We start from the raw sequence: 19,985 nt of genomic DNA on the forward strand, positions 1-19,985 counted from the left end.
TGTCCTGTTGAGGCAATGGGTTCATAGGGGTGGAAGTTTGCAACCTTCATGTGTTCCACCCTGGTTCGACTAATACAATCAACCCGACGTGCACAAACAAGATCAAATAGAACAAGTTGACCTACAACTTTAGGCTGTGCACGTCATACGCAAGGAGAAGAATAGGTTCCTAGTCAGGTTGTGGTTGAAATCTCAGGCTATTTTGGAAAGCCCACGGGCAAGTCACCGCAAGGTAAACCCTTTCACTTTTTCTGAAGTAGGATCTCGAACCCGAAACGTCACCCATTCTTTCTCTCCAGAGATGCTGCCTGTCCCGCTGAGCTACTCCAGCGTTTTGTGTCTATCATCCCTTTTACTTACAGTTTACCAAGCTGTAACCAATGTCCGAGGTAGACAAAAGTGCTGGAGAAACTCAGCGGGTGCAGCAGCATCTATGGAGCGAAGGAAATAGGCAACGTTTCCTATTTCCTTTGCTCCATAGATGCTGCTGCACCCGCTGAGTTTCTCCAGCACTTTTGTCTACCTTCGATTTTCCAGCATCTGCAGTTCCTTCTGTAACCAATGTCCCTTTGAAGTAGACTGAATCAAGCCTATCTTGTCTTCAGAATACCTATTTCTGCTGGAGTCACTGAGGTTTTCCGCAGACCACTTCTACATCAATGATTTTTATACAGGTGGCCTTCAGGCATGTGGCCTTCAGGCATGTGGCCTTCACTGTGCAGATCAAGAAGCACGTTGGAGTGACACATTTAGAAACAATGAACTGCTGATGCTGGTTTACACCAAAGATAAACTCATGAGGTGTATAAAGAATCATGAGAGGAATAGACTAAGTAGAAGCACAGAATCTCGTGCCTAGAGTAGGTGAATTGAGGACCAGAGGACATAGGTTTAAGGTGAAGAGGAAAAGATTTACTAGTAATCTGAGGAGTAACTTTTTTACACAGGGTGGGTGTATGGAACAAGCAGAGGAGGCAGTTGAGGCTGGGACTGTCCCAACATTTAGGAAACAGTTAGACAGGTACATGGATAGGACAGTTGTGAAGGGATATGGACCAAGGCTGGCAGGTGAGACTAGTATAGCAGAGACATGTTGACCGGTGTAGGCAAGTTCCACACTGTATCATTCTGACTCTATAAACACAAACTGTTAGAGTAACTTAGTGGGTATGGCAGCATCTCTGGAGAAAAAGGATGAGTGACATTGTGACTCTGGATCCGAAACGCCACCTATCCATGTTCTCCAGAGATGGTGCCTGACCCGCTGAGTTACTGTGGCACTTTGTGTCTATCTTGGGAGAGTCACATGCTTGGAGCAGCTAGAAGGAGAGGTGCAGATCTGGCTGGCCAGGCGGTTGCTCGCACTCACATTCCCACCTCCAGAACCTGTTTTCCCCCATATACTAGACAAGGAAAGACAATGGGCATGTTAAATATCAAAGAAATTCCAGAAGAGATCAAGTCTGAAAAAAGATCCTGACCAGGTGAGTCGCCTAACCATTCCCTCCATAGATGCTGCCTGACCTGCTGATTTACTCCAGCAATTTGGGTCTTGATCACGATTCCAACGACTGCAGTTCATTGAGTTTCCAAAGAAATTCTATTACGTACTGCACATGATATTGCGCAAGAAATAAGATATGGTGTTGAATCCCTTTAATTGTCTGATGCTTATGCAGTGAGACAAACACATTTGGATTAGCATAGATCTTTACTGTAGAGATAATCACTGTTTCGAGTTGTGAAGACTGAAATTCTGCACGAAGTCCTCCTTTCTCGTTCTAGTTTCTTCTCATCCTGACGGACGGCACAATATCTTTGTTGGACAGCACGGGTGGGGATGCTATGTGCCACTATGTGCTCCCTTTCCCCCATAGAGTGGCATTCCCCTGGAAGCCAGTATTTGCTTTTGACAGAGACGGCAGTTTCCTCTTTATCAAAGGTAGGAATAAGAGATACTTTGCTTTTCAGACACTTTTCATGCCATATGTGATGTTTTGGGAACTAAAATAATTGTACAATGCAGCTTCTAACTTGAACAAAGCATGTTTAGAATACTTTATGATTATTAAAATAAGTGGGAGTAACATGGGCGGCTGATTGCTGATATCATGGGTTTGAATTATGTGGGGAGCAATGGAGGCCTAGCGATCATACTCTGAAGATGCTGACACAAGACACAAAATGAAGACACAAAATGCTGGAGTAACGCTGGAGAAGAATGAGAGGGGATCTCATTGAAACATATAAGATTGTTAAGGGTTTGGACGCGCTAGAGGCAGGAAACATGTTCCCGTTGTTGGGGGAGTCCAGAACCAGGGGCCACAGTTTATGAATAAGGAGTAAGCCATTTAGAACGGAGACGAGGAAACAGTTTTTCTCACAAAGAGTTGAGAGTCTGTGGAATTTGCTGCCTCAGAGGGCTGTGGAGGCCGGTTCTCTGGATATTTTCAAGAGAGACCTAGATAGGGCTCTTAAAGATAGCGGAGTCAGGGGATATGGGGAGAAGGCAGGAACGGGGTACTGATTGGGGTGATCAGCCATGATCACATTGAATGGCGATGCTGGCTTGAAGGACCAAATGGCCTGCTCCTGCACCTATTGTCTATTGTAACTCAGCGGGACAGGCAGCATCTTTGGAGAAAAGGAATGGGTGACATTTCAGGTCAAGACACTTGTTCAGACTCATATTCTGAGACGGGTTCTGTTGAGAGGTCCTCAACCTGCAGCATTAACTTTTATTCTATACATAGCACAACAAGCAAGACAGTCTGAAACCAGTGTAGGTAAATTGAAGATGAATGTCAGGAAAACAATGTGATTCAGGTCTGATAGCTTATGTCTCAGCGATAGTTAAAGGACAAACGGCTTGCAAACAAGGTTAAAATGCTACAGTACAAGTTCAGAATACTGTTGTTGAATCTCCATCTTGCTCCTGATAACGCTATAATGACTCTGGAACCATTGTGTAAAACAGCTTAGCATTCCTGCAAACCCTTCTCAAACTTCTGCAGTTAAAAGCCATTCTCTTTTCTCTCCTCCGCCTCCTTCTTCTAACAGTTTGAACTGCCCTCTACCTTTCCTCTGCTAATTTTCCCACGTCCTCTCGACTGAGAGAAAGGTCTGAAGAAGGGTCTCACCCCGAAATGTCACCGATTCCTTTTCTCCAGAGATGCTGTCTGACCCGCTGAGTTACTCCACCTTTTTGTGTCTATCGTCAGAATAGTAAATAGTAAATGAGATAAAGTCCCATTTAATAGACAATAGACAATGGGTGCAGGAGTAGGCAATTCGGCCCTTCGAGCCAGCACCGCCATTCAATGTGATCATGGCTGATCATCCCCAATCAGTTCCTCGTTCCTGGCTTCTCCCCACATCCCCTGACTCCGCTATTTTTAAGACCCCTATCTAGCTCTCTCTTGAAAGCATCCAGAGAACCTGCCTCCACCGTCATCTGAGGCCCCTTATACCAACGGATTGAAGTTACCGTCCCTAGTAAATTGTTTTACTTGTAGAATCGCTTGTGAATTGACCTGAAACATTTTCAGCCCAAACCCTACAGAATTCAACTTGTTCAAATCGGCTCTCCAAATAGTGCTTTTAGTTCTTTCAGTGGGTAATGTGCATTTTCCTCTTGCCTGCAGCAGATAACAAGATAAGCAACCAGACCCCTGACCAAGAGGAGAGCAACAGCTCATTATTCGCCTTCTCCTTGCTCTCGTTGTATCCGCTGGATAAATGCACAAAGATGAAAGAGCCTCCGCAGCCTCCCACACAGACTACGTGGGAAAAGAGATGTGAACAGTTCTTACAGGAACGGTAAGCTGTGTACTTGATGCACAAAGTTGCAACCAAAACAACAAACTTTAATAATAGATGAGACTGTTCATTAAAGATTAAATGTCACAGTGTCGTGAGAGAAATAAGGCAAACCTGTTTTGAAAATAGGATAATAAATATAAAAGCTGTCAACTGTGTAATCCCTTGAACCTAAACCACCATGATGGGGGTGTTTGGACTAATTTGCAACTTATTTCATTATCTGCCTGATTACATCGTCTGTGATACTTTTAATTAACAAAAATCTACTAACCTCAGATTTCAAATTTACTAAATATCATTTGGGATTTGTATTAGTGGTTTGGAAATATATTCTGGTAAATCTGCATGACTCACTCTCCAATGTAATTCTCCTTCACTCTCCAATGTAAGCTTTCTCAGTACTGGTCACAGTATGCCAGGTATATCTAGCTGGGCTCTGTATAATTAAGACACAACCTCTACCCTTCCAGTCCATTAGATATTAAATGTCAGCTTTTTTAATCCTCTTTACTTGTAGGTTGCGCTAGACAGGGCTATGTTTCCATAGTTGTTGGTCACTCCATAACCACACAGATTTTTCTGCTCAATATCTGCATGAGTGGAATATCAGATCACACAATCAGAAAAACATTGGCTGGCAGGAACTAAAAATTGATCATATCTGGAAGGGCATGTTGAACCTATAACTTGCGCACGCACACGCACACGTCCACACGCACACATCCACACACACACACGTCCACACACACACATGCTCGCGCGCGCACACACACACGCTCACACACACACACACGCTCATGCACGCGTGCACACACACACACACACACACACACACACACACACACACACACACACGCACACATGCACGCACACACACACACACACACACACACACACACACACACACACACACACACACACACACATCCAAGTTACAACAGTGTTCCATTCCTGAGAACTGTTCATAACATGAAGATAGACACAAAAAGTTGGAATACCTCAGCGGGTTAGACAACATATCTGCAGCAAAGGAATAGATGGCGTGTCGGGTCGACACCCTTCTTCAGACTTCTTCAGACTGAGAGTTAGGGAATTTTCAGTCTCAGACTGAAGAAGGGTCTCGACCCGAAACATCACCTATTCTTTTTTTCAGAAATGCTGTCTAACCCGCTGATTCACTCCAGCTTTGTGTGTCTATCATCAGAATAGTAAATTTGGCTCTTTGGTTTGAACCAACATGTACTAGTGATGGAATTGGGATCTGACCTGGCATAATAAATTTTACGTTATGCAGGACATTAAAGTGTTTTTGGAATTGTAAATATTTTTTAGTACAATTTTAAACCTTGTCATGTTCATAAGTTATAGGAACAGATTTAGGTCATTCAGCCCATCGTCTACTTCGCAACTAAATCATGGCTGATCTATCTTTCCATCTCAACCTCAACCTCATTCTCCTGCCTTCTCCCCATAACCCCTGACACCCTTACTAATCAAGAATCTGGCAAATTCCACCTTAAAAACATTTCCATTGACGGCAATGAATTCCACAGATTCACCACCTATGAGAAATTCCAGCTCATCTAATTTCTAAAGGTAAGCCCTTTTATTCTGAGGTTGTGCCCTCTAGTCCTAGACTCTCCAACATCCTCTCCACATCCACTCTTCGGTAAACTTTCACTATTCAGTAAGTTTCAAGTTTGAATAATATACCTTTCAATTTGTTTTCTACATTTAAGATTGAAGTCTGTGATGAGGAGAAATGAAGAAATGACAAAGTGCTGGCATCAGCTTCAGCATCATGCCATGTTAATCAGGCAGGGAAAAGGATTTAAGGAAGACAGCACGACCAGTAAGATAAATAACCCGATAACAAGATTGCATCAGATAAGAGAATGACTGAAAATATTTTCTATTCATTTCAATTTGCTTCATGAATTTTTTTTAAATGACGTTTTCTGATTTCTCAGATAGGATGTTAAATGAAAGCACCTGAGAATGGACACCACACGTCTGCAAGATGAGGGGCAGGAGGAGTACTAGGTAACTTTGGTGGTTGAATGCTCCAAAGTACTTCACCATTATGGTACTGAGAAGACTGTTTGTAATACCCAGACTTTGTCAGTTCTGAATAGTAGAAATAATTGTGCAAGACGGAACTGCTGAGAGAGACTTGTTAGAAGAGACCACGGATTGGAAAATCTTGAAACCTGTGTCCTGTCCGTGCACCTATCCAGCGATGCTCGAGATTGTCAGCAGAATTCTCCACGCCATTGTCTTTGTCTTCAGTGCAAAAGTCTTTTTTTCTCCCAGCTGGCTCGTGCCAGGAGTACAATCCCCCATCATGCTAGATCATCCAAGCTAAGGTTCACCCATCACTCATCTATTATTTGTGGCCAAGAAATTATTCGCTGCTCAGAAAACAATGGAAAACACACCAAATGCATCTTACAGCGCCAGAGACCCGGGTTCGATCATGATTACGGGTGCTGTCTGTACGGAGTTTGTACGATCTTCCTGTGACCACCTGGGTTTTCTCCGTGTGCTCCAGTTTCCTCCCACAATCCAGTGATGTACAGGTTTGTCGGTTGATTGGCTAGGTATAATTGTAAATTGTCCCTAGTGTGTAGGATAGTTCTAGTGTAAGGGGTTTCCTGTTCTGCGCGGACTCGGTGGGCCGAAGGGCCTGTTTCCGCGCTATATCTCTAAAGTCTAAAGTTAACTGAAATAAAAATGGAAAATTACCAAAGCTCTCATGGAAAGGAGAAAGAAACAGCCAATGTTTCAGGCCAGTGACCTTCATGACCAAAATGAGAGAACAAGTGTCTTCAGAGAGTAGGGTGAATAGAGAGAAAAGATGGAATGCCTGTGATAAAGTGCAGAGTTTCCAGGTAGAGATTAATGAAATTCAACTTGATTTTCCTGTTTAAATTTGTCCATTAATTTTTAAGCTGGCTCTTATTAAAACAACGTCTATCTTGACAACTTTGCTTTCAACCATATCACAATTATTCCCTCTGTCTTCTCCCACCCTTTTCTATCTCTATATCTTGAAATACTTGTTTTCTCACTTTGCCTGGGTTATTTACTTGAAATGATAACTTTGTTTGTCTCCTCACGGATGCTGCCTGACCTACTGAGTGTTTACATTGTTTGCTATTATTGGCCAGTGTTGGCTGTGTGCTCCTGCTAAACTCTCGAATGAGTTCAGCATCATTACACCACACCAGCCAAGTGTCAACACATGTGGAAAGATCATATCACCATTCTCCTTTTCACAGATGATTGACCAAGGAGGTCTCAGTGCCATCTCTTGCCTGCAGCCTTTTGGGGGTGAGAAGTGCTTACACCGGCATGGTGGCACAGCAGTAGATTTGCTGCCTTACAGCACAAGGGACCCGGATTCGACCCTGTCTATGGGTGCTTGCCTGTACGGAGTCCCCGTTACCTGCGTGGGCTTTCTCCGGGATTTCTGGTTTCCTCAAACACTCCAAAAACGTACAGGTTTGCAGGGTTAATTGGCTTTAGTATAATTGCAAATTGTACCTTGAGTGTGTAGGATAGCTTTAGTATGCGGGGGTCACAGTGGGCTGACATGCCTGTTTCCGCATTGTATCACTGAAATAAACTAAACTAAACTAAACCTGCTCGACAACCCAATAAAAGTCTTTGCTGAGAAACATCAACAAAATTCCACGTCGATCATTGGGGAGGAAGCCTGTGTTCGAAAAATGATTTTTTTTAATGTATGAGAAGCTCTGCTTTCATTTCATTGTTTAACCAGCATAACCGTGCCTTGAAGACTGGTATTTTGGGCAAACAATCAGCCTGTATGAGTAGACCCAATTAGCAATCCAGTTGTAGCAGGAGGTCTCAGCAACGCTGGTTCAGTGACAATGGGGTATGCTAGCTCCTATCAGAGATGTCTCTCAGCATCTCTGCCAAGCAGGCAGTTGGAAGTTAGCCTGATCAGCATGCAACGGAGCTCTCCATCGATCCAGCTATCTCTTGTCCAGGATGTAAGCACTTATTCCAGTAACGAATTCCAGCGGAAAGATGGGAACAAAAAGCTGCAGTAACTCAGCAGCTCAGGCAGCATCTCTGGAGAAAAGGAATAGGTGATGTTTTGCGTCGAGACCCTTCTTTAGACTCGACCCAAAACATCACCTATTCCTTTTCTCCAGAGATGCTGCCTGATCTGCTGAGTTACTCCAGATTTCTGTATCTATTTTTGGTTTAAACCAGTATCTACAGCACCTTCCTACACTAATGTCAGTGGGTCAGACAATCTAACACATTACCTTTTGAATACATTATTTATGCTTTTATCTATCTATCAGGGAAATCCTTTAAAAAATCGTTTTTATAAGGTTGTGTTAAAGTTTCTTAGCACCATAAAATGATTCTCAACTTCCTAAAGTGGCAACGAGCAGTTCCTTCATCATGAAGCAACAGAGCACACACACAAACAGGATCGATGTGTAGGAAGAAACAGCAAATGCTGGTTTATACCAAAGATGCACGAAATGCTGGAGTGCCCACTGAGTTACTCGATCTTCAACACAAACAGGCTCCCTGACCCAACAAGTTAATGCTGAACATTATTCCCCCATTAATACCTAAGGGCCTGTCCCACGGGCATCATTTGCGCATCAAGCAGGTGGCGTGCGCAGATTTAGGGATTCCCGAAATCCTGGGGCGCCGCACGCGACAGCGCGTCACTGCCCACGTTGCCGCGCACCATGCTCGCGTAATGCATGCCATGCGCGCATCGCGTAAATGATGGCGTAAATGACGCCCAAGTGGGACAGGCCCCTAATCCGACGCAAATCCAATTTTTAAATTCTCCTCACTTTCCCAGAAGCTCATCCCCCTCCTCAAATTCTACCATTCGCCCTGGGGCAATTTCCAGTGGCTTATTAGTCTAACAACCTGCATTTCCCTGGAATGTAGCAGGAAACCAGAGCACGGGGAAAACTTATGCAGCCTCAAGGAGTGATTGCAAACGCTCATTCCTCATTAATAGTAATAACAATCTGGGAAGTCTGTTGTTTGAGTACTACAATTACCCTAACAATTGAATTGGATTGCAAAGATTGCAAATCACTGGATGAGTTTTATCATTGGATGTATTTCCATTTAGAAATTTGCATCAGTGAAAAATGAAATGGACCTACTTTCTCCTTAAAACCTTGCTAGCTGGGTGACAGTTGTGTTTAGGAGCTTGCCGAGTTGTGCAGGTGCAAACCAAGAACATTCAATACCTGCAGTGCTGAATCAAGAGATTTAGGCTTCAGAGATACTGTGCAGAAACAAGCCCTTTGTCCCACCAAGGCGAGCGCTGACCAGCGATCACCCCATTGTACATTAGCACTATCCTACACACTAGGGAAAATGTTACAACCTACTGAAGCCAATTAACCAACAAACCCGTACGCCTTGTGGGAGGAAACTGGTGCACCCGGAGAAAACCCACGCGGTCACGGGAAGAACGTACAAACTCCGTACAGACATCACCAGTAGTCAGGATCGAACCTGTGTCTCAAGTGCTGTAAGGCAGCTAGTGTGCCACCCTTAAATAAGATCTTAGATAAGACAATGTTTTAGCTGGCTTTAGCACCCTTTGCAATGGACATGTTTATTTGTCTTGCTTATTTTTTTCTGTGTCTTGCTTTTTTTTCTGTACAGCACTTTGGTCGGCTTTGGTTGTTTTTTAAAGTGCTTAACAAATAAAGTTATTATTATTATTATTATGTTCTTGACTATGCTGTAAAATGCCAAGTCTGCAAGAACACATAAAATAGTAGGAGTCGGCACCAGGCTTCTCAAGACTCCCTGCCATTTAATATGATCATGGCTGATTTATGTTGGCCTCAACTCCTCTACTGTGCTAGTTTCCCACAACCTTTAATTCCTCAATCTTTAAAACATAGCTACTTGAACCATACTGGTACTAAGCGGGAAAATCAGTTGCAGAAGTGAGCTAATGTCTTCAACAGAACTGATGAGAATGGATGAAAATTGGATTTAGCTCCAGGATGTTTGTATATAAACTTTGCTGTAGTTCCAGTACTACCGAGAGGAAGGATTAAACTTGACCTCCAATCAATTCAATTAAATCCCCTGAAAAAAAGACGTCTGCTGAATTCCAATAAAGGATTTCAAACATCTCACTGTTGGTAATACGCTGGGATATTTTTAGTCGTCAAGTCAAGAGAATTTATTGTAATGTGTCCCAGATAAGATAATGAAATTCTTGCTTGCTGCAGCACAACAGAATATTGTAAACAAAAATACAGAACAGTTCAGTTCAATAATCGCATAAATAAGCAGATAAAGTGCAATAGGCTGTTACAGTTCAGAGTCTGGTTGTTGGTGAGTTTAATAGCCTGATGGCTGTGGGGAGGTAGCTATTCCTGAATCTGGATGTAACAGATTTCAGGCTCCTGTACCTTCTGCCCGATGGTAGCGGAGAGATGAGTGCGTGGCCAGGATGGTGTGGGTCCTTGATGATGTTGGTTGCCTTTTTGAGGCAGCGACTGCGATAGATCCCTTCGATGGTGGGGAGGTCAGAGCCGCTGATGGACTGGGCAGTGATCACAACTTTCCGCATCCTTTTCCGCTCCTGGGCGCTCAGGTTGCTGAACCAAGCCCCGATGCAACCAGTCAGCATGCTCTCTACTGTGCACCTGTAGAAGTTAAAGAGAGTCCTCTTTGACATACCAACTCTCCGTAGTCTTCTCAGGAAGTAGAGGCGCTGATGTGCTTTCTTTATAATTGTATCAGTGTGCTGGGACCAGGAAAGATCTTTGGAAATGTGCACGCCCAGGAATTTGAAGTCCTTGACCATTTCCACCATGTTGATGTAAGGCATTTAGGCCAATTGATTGTTTCATTCATCTCTATTTGTAGTCATTATATATTTGTTGGGTAAATTTAAGAACCAATTCTCATGGCATAATATAATTCATGATGCATCGTACCTATAAACAGCAGTACATTTGAAAATAGCTGCCTTCAACAAAGCCTCCTATTTATTTGTTTTTATTAATTGCTACTGAATAGAACTCCCAGGCACTATACTGTTCAGGATGTATTGCCGTATACTTTGGGCAACATTAAATTAATAATCCCTGTAATATATAATTTTGTGTGAGGTAGATGGTGTTGATAGTAATGATGACGTTACTAAGCATTTTCATATTCCAGTCTACTGTTTCGTCTTTGAAGGCAGTTCCTCAGTTCTGAGGATGACTTGCTTCCACTTTGGCCTCATCAGCTGCTTCAGAATCCACAAACCCAATGTGGCGACTGCAGATGGGGCAGGAGGTGGTCAATGTTGAGTTGTTTGTGTCGTCTGTGCACCAAAGATCCTATAGCAAGCAAGATAGACCACTCCTTCTAAATGCAATGGGCTGACGTGTAGTACGCAACGGAGTGGAACGTGGGCCTTTTTTTCATCCATTTCAGTAACCCGACCTGACCCGACTCGCAGTGTAATCAGCGTTGCGGGGTAACAGTGTGTGTAAATAAAATATAATTCTGATAATGAGAAGATTTTTCCCGTGTAACTTTTATTTTTACGAGTATTTTTCCGTAACCGGCTTCCGTCTCCGCACTAGTATCCTACGGGATCTTTGGTGCGGAGACGGAAGCCGGTTACGGGAAATGGTGCCGAAAATTACCCATGAATCGGCCCATGACCTTACTACGTCCTTTTCGTCGAGTGATCTATCTTGCTCGCTATAGGATCTTTGGTGTGCACTAGGATGGTGATTCATCAGGGGAACCAAAGGGGAGAGGAGGTAGATAAATAAATATGCTGGAAAAACCCAGCCGGCGACGCTCACCCACTGAGTTCCTCCAGCATTTTTATCTACCTTCTATTTTTCCAGCATCTGCAGTTCCTTCTTAAACAAAGGGGGAGAGGAGGTTACTGTTCTACCTTGAATATATGAGGTAAGTACATAGATTCAGAATTCAATAACGTTGGAATTTGTTGGTGTGCTGGAGGAAAGCCAAAGCATTTACTTTTGACCAAAAACACTCAGGAAAAATTATATTTAGTACAATGTTAAATAGCTGTAAAAAGGAAAAAATCGCCTTTGTAACCTGAACACAATGTTCAGATTCAAATGAATGTGCATTCCCACTGCAATAAGTGCAAGTGTTGAGTCATTTAATTAAATTTGTTCATGACGTGGGTGTCACATGCAAAGTCTCTGTTTAGACTTGATTGATGAATGAGCTTGAAAAGGTGATGGTGTGCTACTTTCCTGAATCTCAGCAGACAATATAGTGACGTTTCTCCCAAACTGTTCTCCCAAAATATGGCCCGCTGATGCTGAAGGAATGGGAAAGTATTTCCAAATCAGGATGGTTCATAATTTGAAGAACGTGCAGTGAGTGATGTTCCAACAACCTTATGCCTCTACTTCTTTAGAAGGCATAGGAAGTTTGGCGTGTCCCCTACAACTCTCACCGACCTCTACAGATGCACCAGAGAAAGCATTTTATCAGGATGCATCACGGCTTGGTTTGGGAACAGCTCCGTCCAAGATCGCAAGAAATTGCAACAAATTGTGGACGCAGCCCAGACCATCACACAAACCAACCACCCTTCTATTGACTCCACTTATACCTCACGCTGCCTCAGCAAGGCCAGCAGCATAATCAAAGACGTCGCACCCAGGCCACTCCCTCTTTCCCCTTTCCCATCAGGCAAAAGGTATAGAAGTGTGAAAAAACACACACCACCAGATTTGGGGACAGTTTCTTCCCAGCTGTTATCGGGCAAGTGAATCATCCTACAACAACCAGAAAACAGTGCTGAAGTTAGTACTTTCTACCTCATTGGTGACCCTCGGACTACCCTTGATCAGACTTGCTGTCTTTACCCTGCACTAAATGTTATTCACTTATCATGCATCACTATAAATGGATCGATTTTAATCATATATTATCTTTCTGCTGACTGGTTAGCATGCAACAAAAAAGCTGTGCCTCAGTACACGTGACAATAAACTCAACTCAACTTCTTATCCATTCAGGTGAGAGGGTGTTGCAAGCTTTGTAAATGCGTTGAGGAATAGGAATAGGTATATTATTGCCACGTGTACTGAGGTACAGTGAGAAGCTTTACTTTGCACATTATCTACACTAGATCAGATGTACTATACATAAAGACAATCAGTCAAACTTAAGTATAATAGATAGAGCAAAGGGGAAGACACAGAGTGCAAAATATAGTTCTCAGCATTGCTGCACATCAGTTCCATAGACAATGAAAGAGTCGCTGTAGTGCACCTTATAAATGATACAAATGGAGTTTAGTATAAAGTGCTGGAGTAACTCAACAGTCCAGACAGCATCTGTGGAGGGAATGCATAGGTGATGTTTCGGGTTAGGACCCTTCTTCAGACATTGTAGTAAACATAGAAAATAGGTGCAGGAGTAGGCTATTTGGCCCTTCGAGCCTGCACCGCCATTCAATATGATCACAGCTGATCATCCAACTCGGTATCCTGTACCTGCCTTCTCTCCATACCCCCTGATCCGTTTAGCCACAAGGGCCACATCTACCTACCTCTTAAATATAGCCAATGAACTGGCCTCAACTACCTTCTGTGGCAGAGAGTTCCAGAGATTCACCACTCTCTGTGTGAAAAATGGTTTTCTCATCTTGGTCCTAAAGGATTTCCCCTTGATCCTGAAATTGTGACCCCTTGTTCTGGACTTTCCCAACATCGGGAACAATCTTCCTGCATCTAGCCTGTCCAACCCCTTAAGAATTTTGTACGTTTCTATAAGATCCCCCCTCAGTCTTCTAAATTCTAGCGAGTACAAGCCGAGTCTATCCAGTTTTTCTTCATAGTAGGGGGTAGTAGGGGGAAGAATGCTGGAAAAGAGGTGCGGGCAGCACAAAAGTTGGCGAGTGATAGGATAGAAGATAGACACATAAAACTGGAGGAAATCGGCGGGTCAGGCAGCATCTCTGGAGAAAAGAAATAGACATTTTGGGTCGGTCTGAAGAAGGGTTCCGACACGAAACATCAGCTATTTCTTTTCTCCAGTGATGCTGCCTGACCCACTGAGTTACTCCAACATTTTGTGTCTTTCTTCGGTATAAACCAGCATCTGCAGTTCCTTCCTACAACAGTGATAGGTGGATACAGGCGAGGGGAGTTTGACTAGCAAATGGGTGGACAAAGGCAAGAGATGAAAAGGAGCCGATGCTGTGTTGCTGGTGGAGAAGGTATATGATCAGGCAGGTGGATATCGTGCACATCAAACAGTCTGCTTTGTTGTTGCATTGCAGTCAGTCATTCAACAAAATGCGTCTCTGAGCCAGTGGTGGTCTCAATAATGTTGCTGCAGGCAACCCCTATTCGACCCAATCTGTGTGTGTGTGTGTGTGTGTGTGTGTGTGTGTGTGTGTGTGTGTGTGTGTGTGTGTGTGTGTGTGTGTGTGTGTGTGTGTGTGTGTGTGTGTGTGTGTGTGTGTGTGTGTGTGTGTGTGTGTGTTAATGCTGTGTGTGTGTGTGTGTGATTGTTAATGCGTGTGTGTGTGTGTGTGTGTGGGTGTGTGAGAGTGTGTGTGTGTGTGTGTGTGTGTGTGTGTGTGTGTGTGTGTGCGTGTGTGAGAGTGTTAATGCTGTGTGGGTGTGTGTGTGTGTGTGGGTGTGTGTGTGTGTGTGGGTGTGTGTGTGTGTTAATTGTGTGGGTGTGTGTGCAGCCTTAGTTTTGCATCGCAATTGCAGGTAAGTGGTGGAAAAATTAACATGATGAGCATATGTGAAAGAGAGAAAAAAAGTGGAGGGGCGGCATTGCTCTGAGAGCTGGCATAGACTTGGTGGGGTGAAAATCGTAACAAGATAAATATCTCTTCATACTTTTGGATGGGGGATCAGAAAGTGAGTTGGCTCCGCGAAATGCTCGACGTTTATTTGTCTCTCGTCAATTGTTAGTTCCTTACGATTCCCCGGGCGTTTGGGGAAGTGGCAACTGAGATGGCACCGAGTCCGGGTCCGACCCTCTGTTGTCATGTCCTTGCAATTATGAGAGCGCTATAGAAGTGCAGCTGGTCAAGCCGCTGTCTTACAGCGCCAGAGATCCGGGTTCAATCCCGGCCTCGGGCGCTGTCTGTGTGGAGTTTGCACATTCTCCCTGTGACCACATGGGTGCTCCAGTTTCCTTCCACATCCCAAAGACGTGCAGGATTGTCGGTTAATTGGTCCTCTGTAAATTGCCCTGAGTATGCAGCGAGTGGATGTGGAAGTGGGATAATATAGAACTAGTGTGAACGGGTGATTGAGGATCAGCACGGACTCAGTGGGCCGAATGGCTTGTTTCCATGCTGTACCTCTAAGCAATGAGGAATGACCTGAGCCTAGCCAAAGTGTGCTAGGTGACCCACTCTGGCTACATTGGTCTTAGTTGAATTCAGGCTTAATTGATACCTTTTACTTTGCGAATTAACACCTTTTCGAGGCTGTACCTGTTTTGCTGAAGCTTTGTAATCACTTGTCCAAGTGGTCGACTAATGCAAGAGGCTGGTATCTCATGCGAAGGGCTCCAGGCAGTTTAATCACCATCATAGACAGCATGCTTTAATAATCCCTTATTCAAAGAATATATTGCCACGCCAAATCCCGATTCTCAAAATTATGCACTCATTACGTTTGCTGGGATTTTCAAAGCATATTATATCAAGGTCGTGGAGTACTTGACAGTCGGAAGAGATGCAGCCTTTTGAGTCCGCTCCAAACATTAAGCACCTATTTAATCCTACAGTCAATCCACTGTATTCTCCACACTTTTCCATAACACCCCCCATCCACAGATTTTACAGACCAGGGCAACTTACATATGGAGAATAAACTTAGGGGCCTGTCCCACTTGGCCGTCATCCGCGCGCCATTTACACGACCTGCTAGCGTGTGGGTAGCGCGGGACAAGCGCATGTTCGCATGTGGAACAGTGTGGAGTGGCGTGGAGAAGTGTGGACTTCGTCCTGCACTAAATCTTCGCACGCCGCCAGCCTGTCGCTAAACTGACGGCCAGGCCAAATAAGTGGGACGGGCCAAAGACACTGGCGCGGCGCAACGTCTCACCTCCAACAGCAGCAGAAGCAGGCAAACGATCGCCGAGCTCGGCCTGGGGCTCGCGGCCGTTGCGGTCCAGATCCGCCCCCACTCCGACTCCCAGAGCGGAGCCAAGGCGATTGGAGATAGACACAAAATGCTGGAGTAACTCGGCGGGACAGGCAGCATCTCTGGAGAGAAGGAATGGGTGACGTTTTGAGTCGAGACCTTTCTTCAGTCTGGAAAAGTGTCTCGACCCGAAACGTCACCCAGTCTGAAGAAGGGCCCAGACCCGAAGCGTCACCCATTCCTTCTCTCCAGAGATGTTGCCTGTCCCGCCAACTTACTCCAGCATTTTGTGTCTATCTTCGGTTTGTACAAGCATCTGCAGTTCCTTCCTACACATCAATGAACCTTGATCGCTGGAGCAGTGAGGCAGCAGCTTTACTAGTTATGGGTGACTAGTAAAGTTATCCACCTCATTACTGTGCGTGACTTTACTCGTCCCTAGTCTCGTATTAATTTAAGAGACATATGTCTTTGAAGGTGAATATTTTGAATAAAAAGTATCCAGCTATGTAAATCTTGATTGTAGGGCTCATATTACCAATTCCTTAGATCCTTTATTGCTTATATTTTTATGCAGCATGGAAGTGAATAAAATGTACCTCATCTTCATAGCATAATCCTTTTCGTTGCTATGTGATTCATTGTTGGATCAGCAGTAAATTAGAATATACATTTCCACTTTGATTCACAATATTCAGAAGCGTTGTGACAGGAGTTAGTGTCTATCATACGCTCTGTAACTCTATTTGTAACCATTGGCCAAGAAGCTAATGGTGGAGCACGTTGACCTGGCAGTGATTCCTAAGAGACCATCATTCAAGCAGCGTACAACCCAGCGGTATGAATATTGATTTCTCTAACTTCAAGTAGCCCTTGCATCCCCTCTCTCCGTCCCTCTCCCACCCTAGTCGCCGTGCTAGTTTCACTGTCGTACTGCTGCGTTTCACTCTTTGTATAACACATTTCCACAATAGGCGATAGGACAGTTGTTCTCAATGATCCTGCCACCATAAATAGAATCAATTTTACCAATGACCTATGCTCTCCATCGAACATAACTGCAATATACTATGAGATCCAAGTAACAAATCAGTAAAGTTTTTATACCATTAAGGGCCTGTCCCACTTGGCCGTCATTTGCGCATCATGCAGATGGCACCATGCGCGCATCACGTGCTTGTCACGACACATGCGGCGTGACGGGTAAAAGTTGTTGCATAAATTACGTGCAAATGATGGCCAAGTGGGACAGGCCCTTTACTCTATTTTGTTCTTGTCCAAAATTGTCGAAGTTGGCTAGGTTATATTTCACAGTTAGGCACTGAGGAAATCAAATTTCACTGTACCTTGGCTGGTTAAGTGACAATAAACGCAAACCTGAACTTGAACTTGAGGCATTGATGGGTTAGAAGGATAGAGTTTAGCATTCAGCCATTAGAGTGGCTTTGAAGTTTCACCAATAATAAGATTTAGGAGCAGTATTAGGCCATTCGGTTCTCGAGTCTGCTCTGCCATTCAATCATGGCTAATCTACTTTTCCCTCTCAACCCCATTCTCCTGCCTTCTCCCCATACCCTTTGATGCCTATACGAATCAAAAACCTGTCAATCTCTGCTTTAAAAATACCCCAAGACTTGGCCTCCACAGCCATCTGTGGCAATGAATTCCACAGATTCACTGCCCTCTAATTAAAGAAATTCCTCCTCATCTGTTTTCTAAAGGTACATCCTTTTATACTGAGGCTGTGCCTTCTGGTCCTAGACTCTCCCACTATTCGGTAAGTTTCAATGAGATACCCCCTCATCCTTCTAAACTCCAGCGAGGCCAGGCCCAGCGACATCAAATGCTATAACGTGACATGGCATTGTCTCCAGGTTTGATCTGTTCACTTGCATTGAATTAGCCACCCGCAGGGTTAGTGTCTTACTTGACCTTTGTGTCCTAGCTTTGAATGGTAGGATGGTGATTTGTAAAGGGAAACAAGGGCATTGAGTGGTTAAAAAAAGGAATGACTTCCACACACTGGATTACTATGGCTAGGGTAGTAAACTTGTATAGGAAGGAACTGCAGATGCTGGTTTAAACCAAAGATAGACAAAAAATGCTGGAGTAACTCAGTGGGACAGGCAGCATCTCTGGAGAAAAGGAATGGATGACGTTTTGGGTCGAGACCCTTCAGACTGAGAGTCAGTGGAAAAGGAAATGAGAGATATAGGCATTGATATAGCGATGAATGAAAGGTATGCAAAAAAGTAATGATGATAAAGGAACCAGGTCATTGTAAGCGGTTTGCTAGGTGAGAACGAGAAGGTGGTGTAACTTGGGTGGTGGAGGGATGGAGAGAAAGGGAATGCAGGGGTTACTTGAAGTTAGAGAAATCAATATTCATACCCCTGGGTTGTAACTTGCAGAAACACTGGACCAGTGTAATAAACTTGTATAAACACTGGGTAGGCATTGTAATAGGCTTCACTGCTCCCCACCTCAATAATAGTCTCATGTAGTCGTTGAGTCACACAGCATTGATACATACGCATTGGCATCTTGGTCAGCGTGAGCAGCTTTGGCCGAAGGGCCTGTATCCACACCGTATGACTCTATGACCTTAAGGAGAGCGGAACCACTGTCTTTAGTAATACACAAGAAGTCATTTAAAGTTATTGAGTCAAGTCAAGTCAAGTCAAGTCAAGTTTATTTGTCACATACACATACGAGATGTGCAGTGAAATGAAAGTGGCAATGCTCGCGGAACAACAAAACAACCAAACAAATTATAAACACAATCATAACACACATATTATTTTACATAATAAATAATAGAAGGAAAAACGTTCTGTACAGTTAGTCCCTGGTGAGAAAGGCGTTTACAGTCCGAATTGCCTCTGGGAAGAAACTCCTTCTCAACCTCTCCGTTCTCACTGCATGGCAACGGAGGCGTTTGCCTGACCGTAGCGGCTGGAACAGTCCGTTGCAGGGGTGGAAGAGGTCTCTCATGATTTTGTTTGCTCTGGAGTTGCACCTCCTGTTGTATAGTTCCTGCAGGGGGGTGAGTGAAGTTCCCATAGTGCGTTCGGCCGAACGCACACTACTCTCTGCAGAGCCTTCTTGTCCTTGGCAGAGCAATTCCCGAACCAGATGGTAATGTTCCCGGACAAGATGCTTTCCACCGCCGCTGCGTAGAAGCACTGGAGGATCCTCGGAGACACTCTGAATTTCCTCAATTGCCTGAGGTGGTAAAGGCGCTGCCTTGCCTTACTCACCAGTGCTGGCGTGTGATGACCATGTCATATCCTCAGAGATGTGGACTCCCAGATATTTAAAACAGTTCACCCTATCCACAGGATCCCCATTTATACTCAATGGAGTGTACGTCCTCGGATGATGTGCCCTCCTAAAGTCCATGATCAGCTCCTTTGTTTTTTTGATGTTCAAGAGGAGGCTGTTCTCCTGGCACCAGAGTGCTAGATCAGCCACCTCCTCCCGGTAGGCCCTCTCATCATTGTCTGAGATCAGGCCCACCACCACAGTGTCATCAGCAAACTTAATTATTGAATTGGAGCTGAACCTAGCCACACAGTCATGTGTGTACAGGGAGTACAATAGGGGGCTGAGGACGCAACCCTGGGGCGATCCTGTGCTCAGGGTGAGGGACTTCGATGTATTCCCTCCCATCTTGACTACCTGGGGCCTGGCGGTGAGAAAGTCCAGGACCCAGGCACACAGGGAGGTGTTGAGCCCCAATTCCAGTAGCTTCCCGGCCAGTCTGGTGGGGACTATCGTGTTGAAGGCTGAACTGTAGTCTATGAACAGCATCCTCACGTAGCCCCCCTTCTGGCTGTCCAGATGGGAGAGAGCGGTGTGCAAGACCTGGGAGACCGCATTGTCCGTGGACCTGTTCGGACGGTATGCAAACTGCAACGGGTCCATGTTCCGAGGGAGGAAGGCGCAGATGTGATTCTTCACCAGCCTCTCAAAGCATTTCATGACTACCGAGGTAAGGGCCACTGGACG

At 44.5% G+C, this 19,985-nt stretch overlaps 1 protein-coding gene across 2 annotated transcripts in view; it reads left to right on the plus strand.

Moving 5' to 3' along the window:
- wdr93 (WD repeat domain 93) overlaps positions 1–6,572 on the plus strand; it is a 64,683-nt gene extending 58,111 nt beyond the window's left edge. The window contains exons 14-17 of one of the 2 annotated variants that reach the window (XM_055661488.1): positions 1,786–1,942; positions 3,648–3,819; positions 5,562–5,674; positions 5,793–6,572. In XM_055661488.1, coding sequence (XP_055517463.1) covers positions 1,786–1,942; positions 3,648–3,819; positions 5,562–5,674; positions 5,793–5,818 — 468 coding nt within the window. In that variant the 3' untranslated portion in view covers positions 5,819–6,572. Of the gene's footprint in view, positions 1–1,785; positions 1,943–3,644; positions 3,820–5,561; positions 5,675–5,792 lie in introns of both variants that reach the window. The other variant, XM_055661487.1, reaches the window with a different exon arrangement.
- Positions 6,573–19,985: the final 13,413 nt, after the last annotated feature.

Source organism: Leucoraja erinacea, chromosome 33, assembly GCF_028641065.1.
Source record: "Leucoraja erinacea ecotype New England chromosome 33, Leri_hhj_1, whole genome shotgun sequence".
Classification (NCBI taxonomy): Eukaryota; Metazoa; Chordata; class Chondrichthyes; order Rajiformes; family Rajidae; genus Leucoraja; species Leucoraja erinaceus.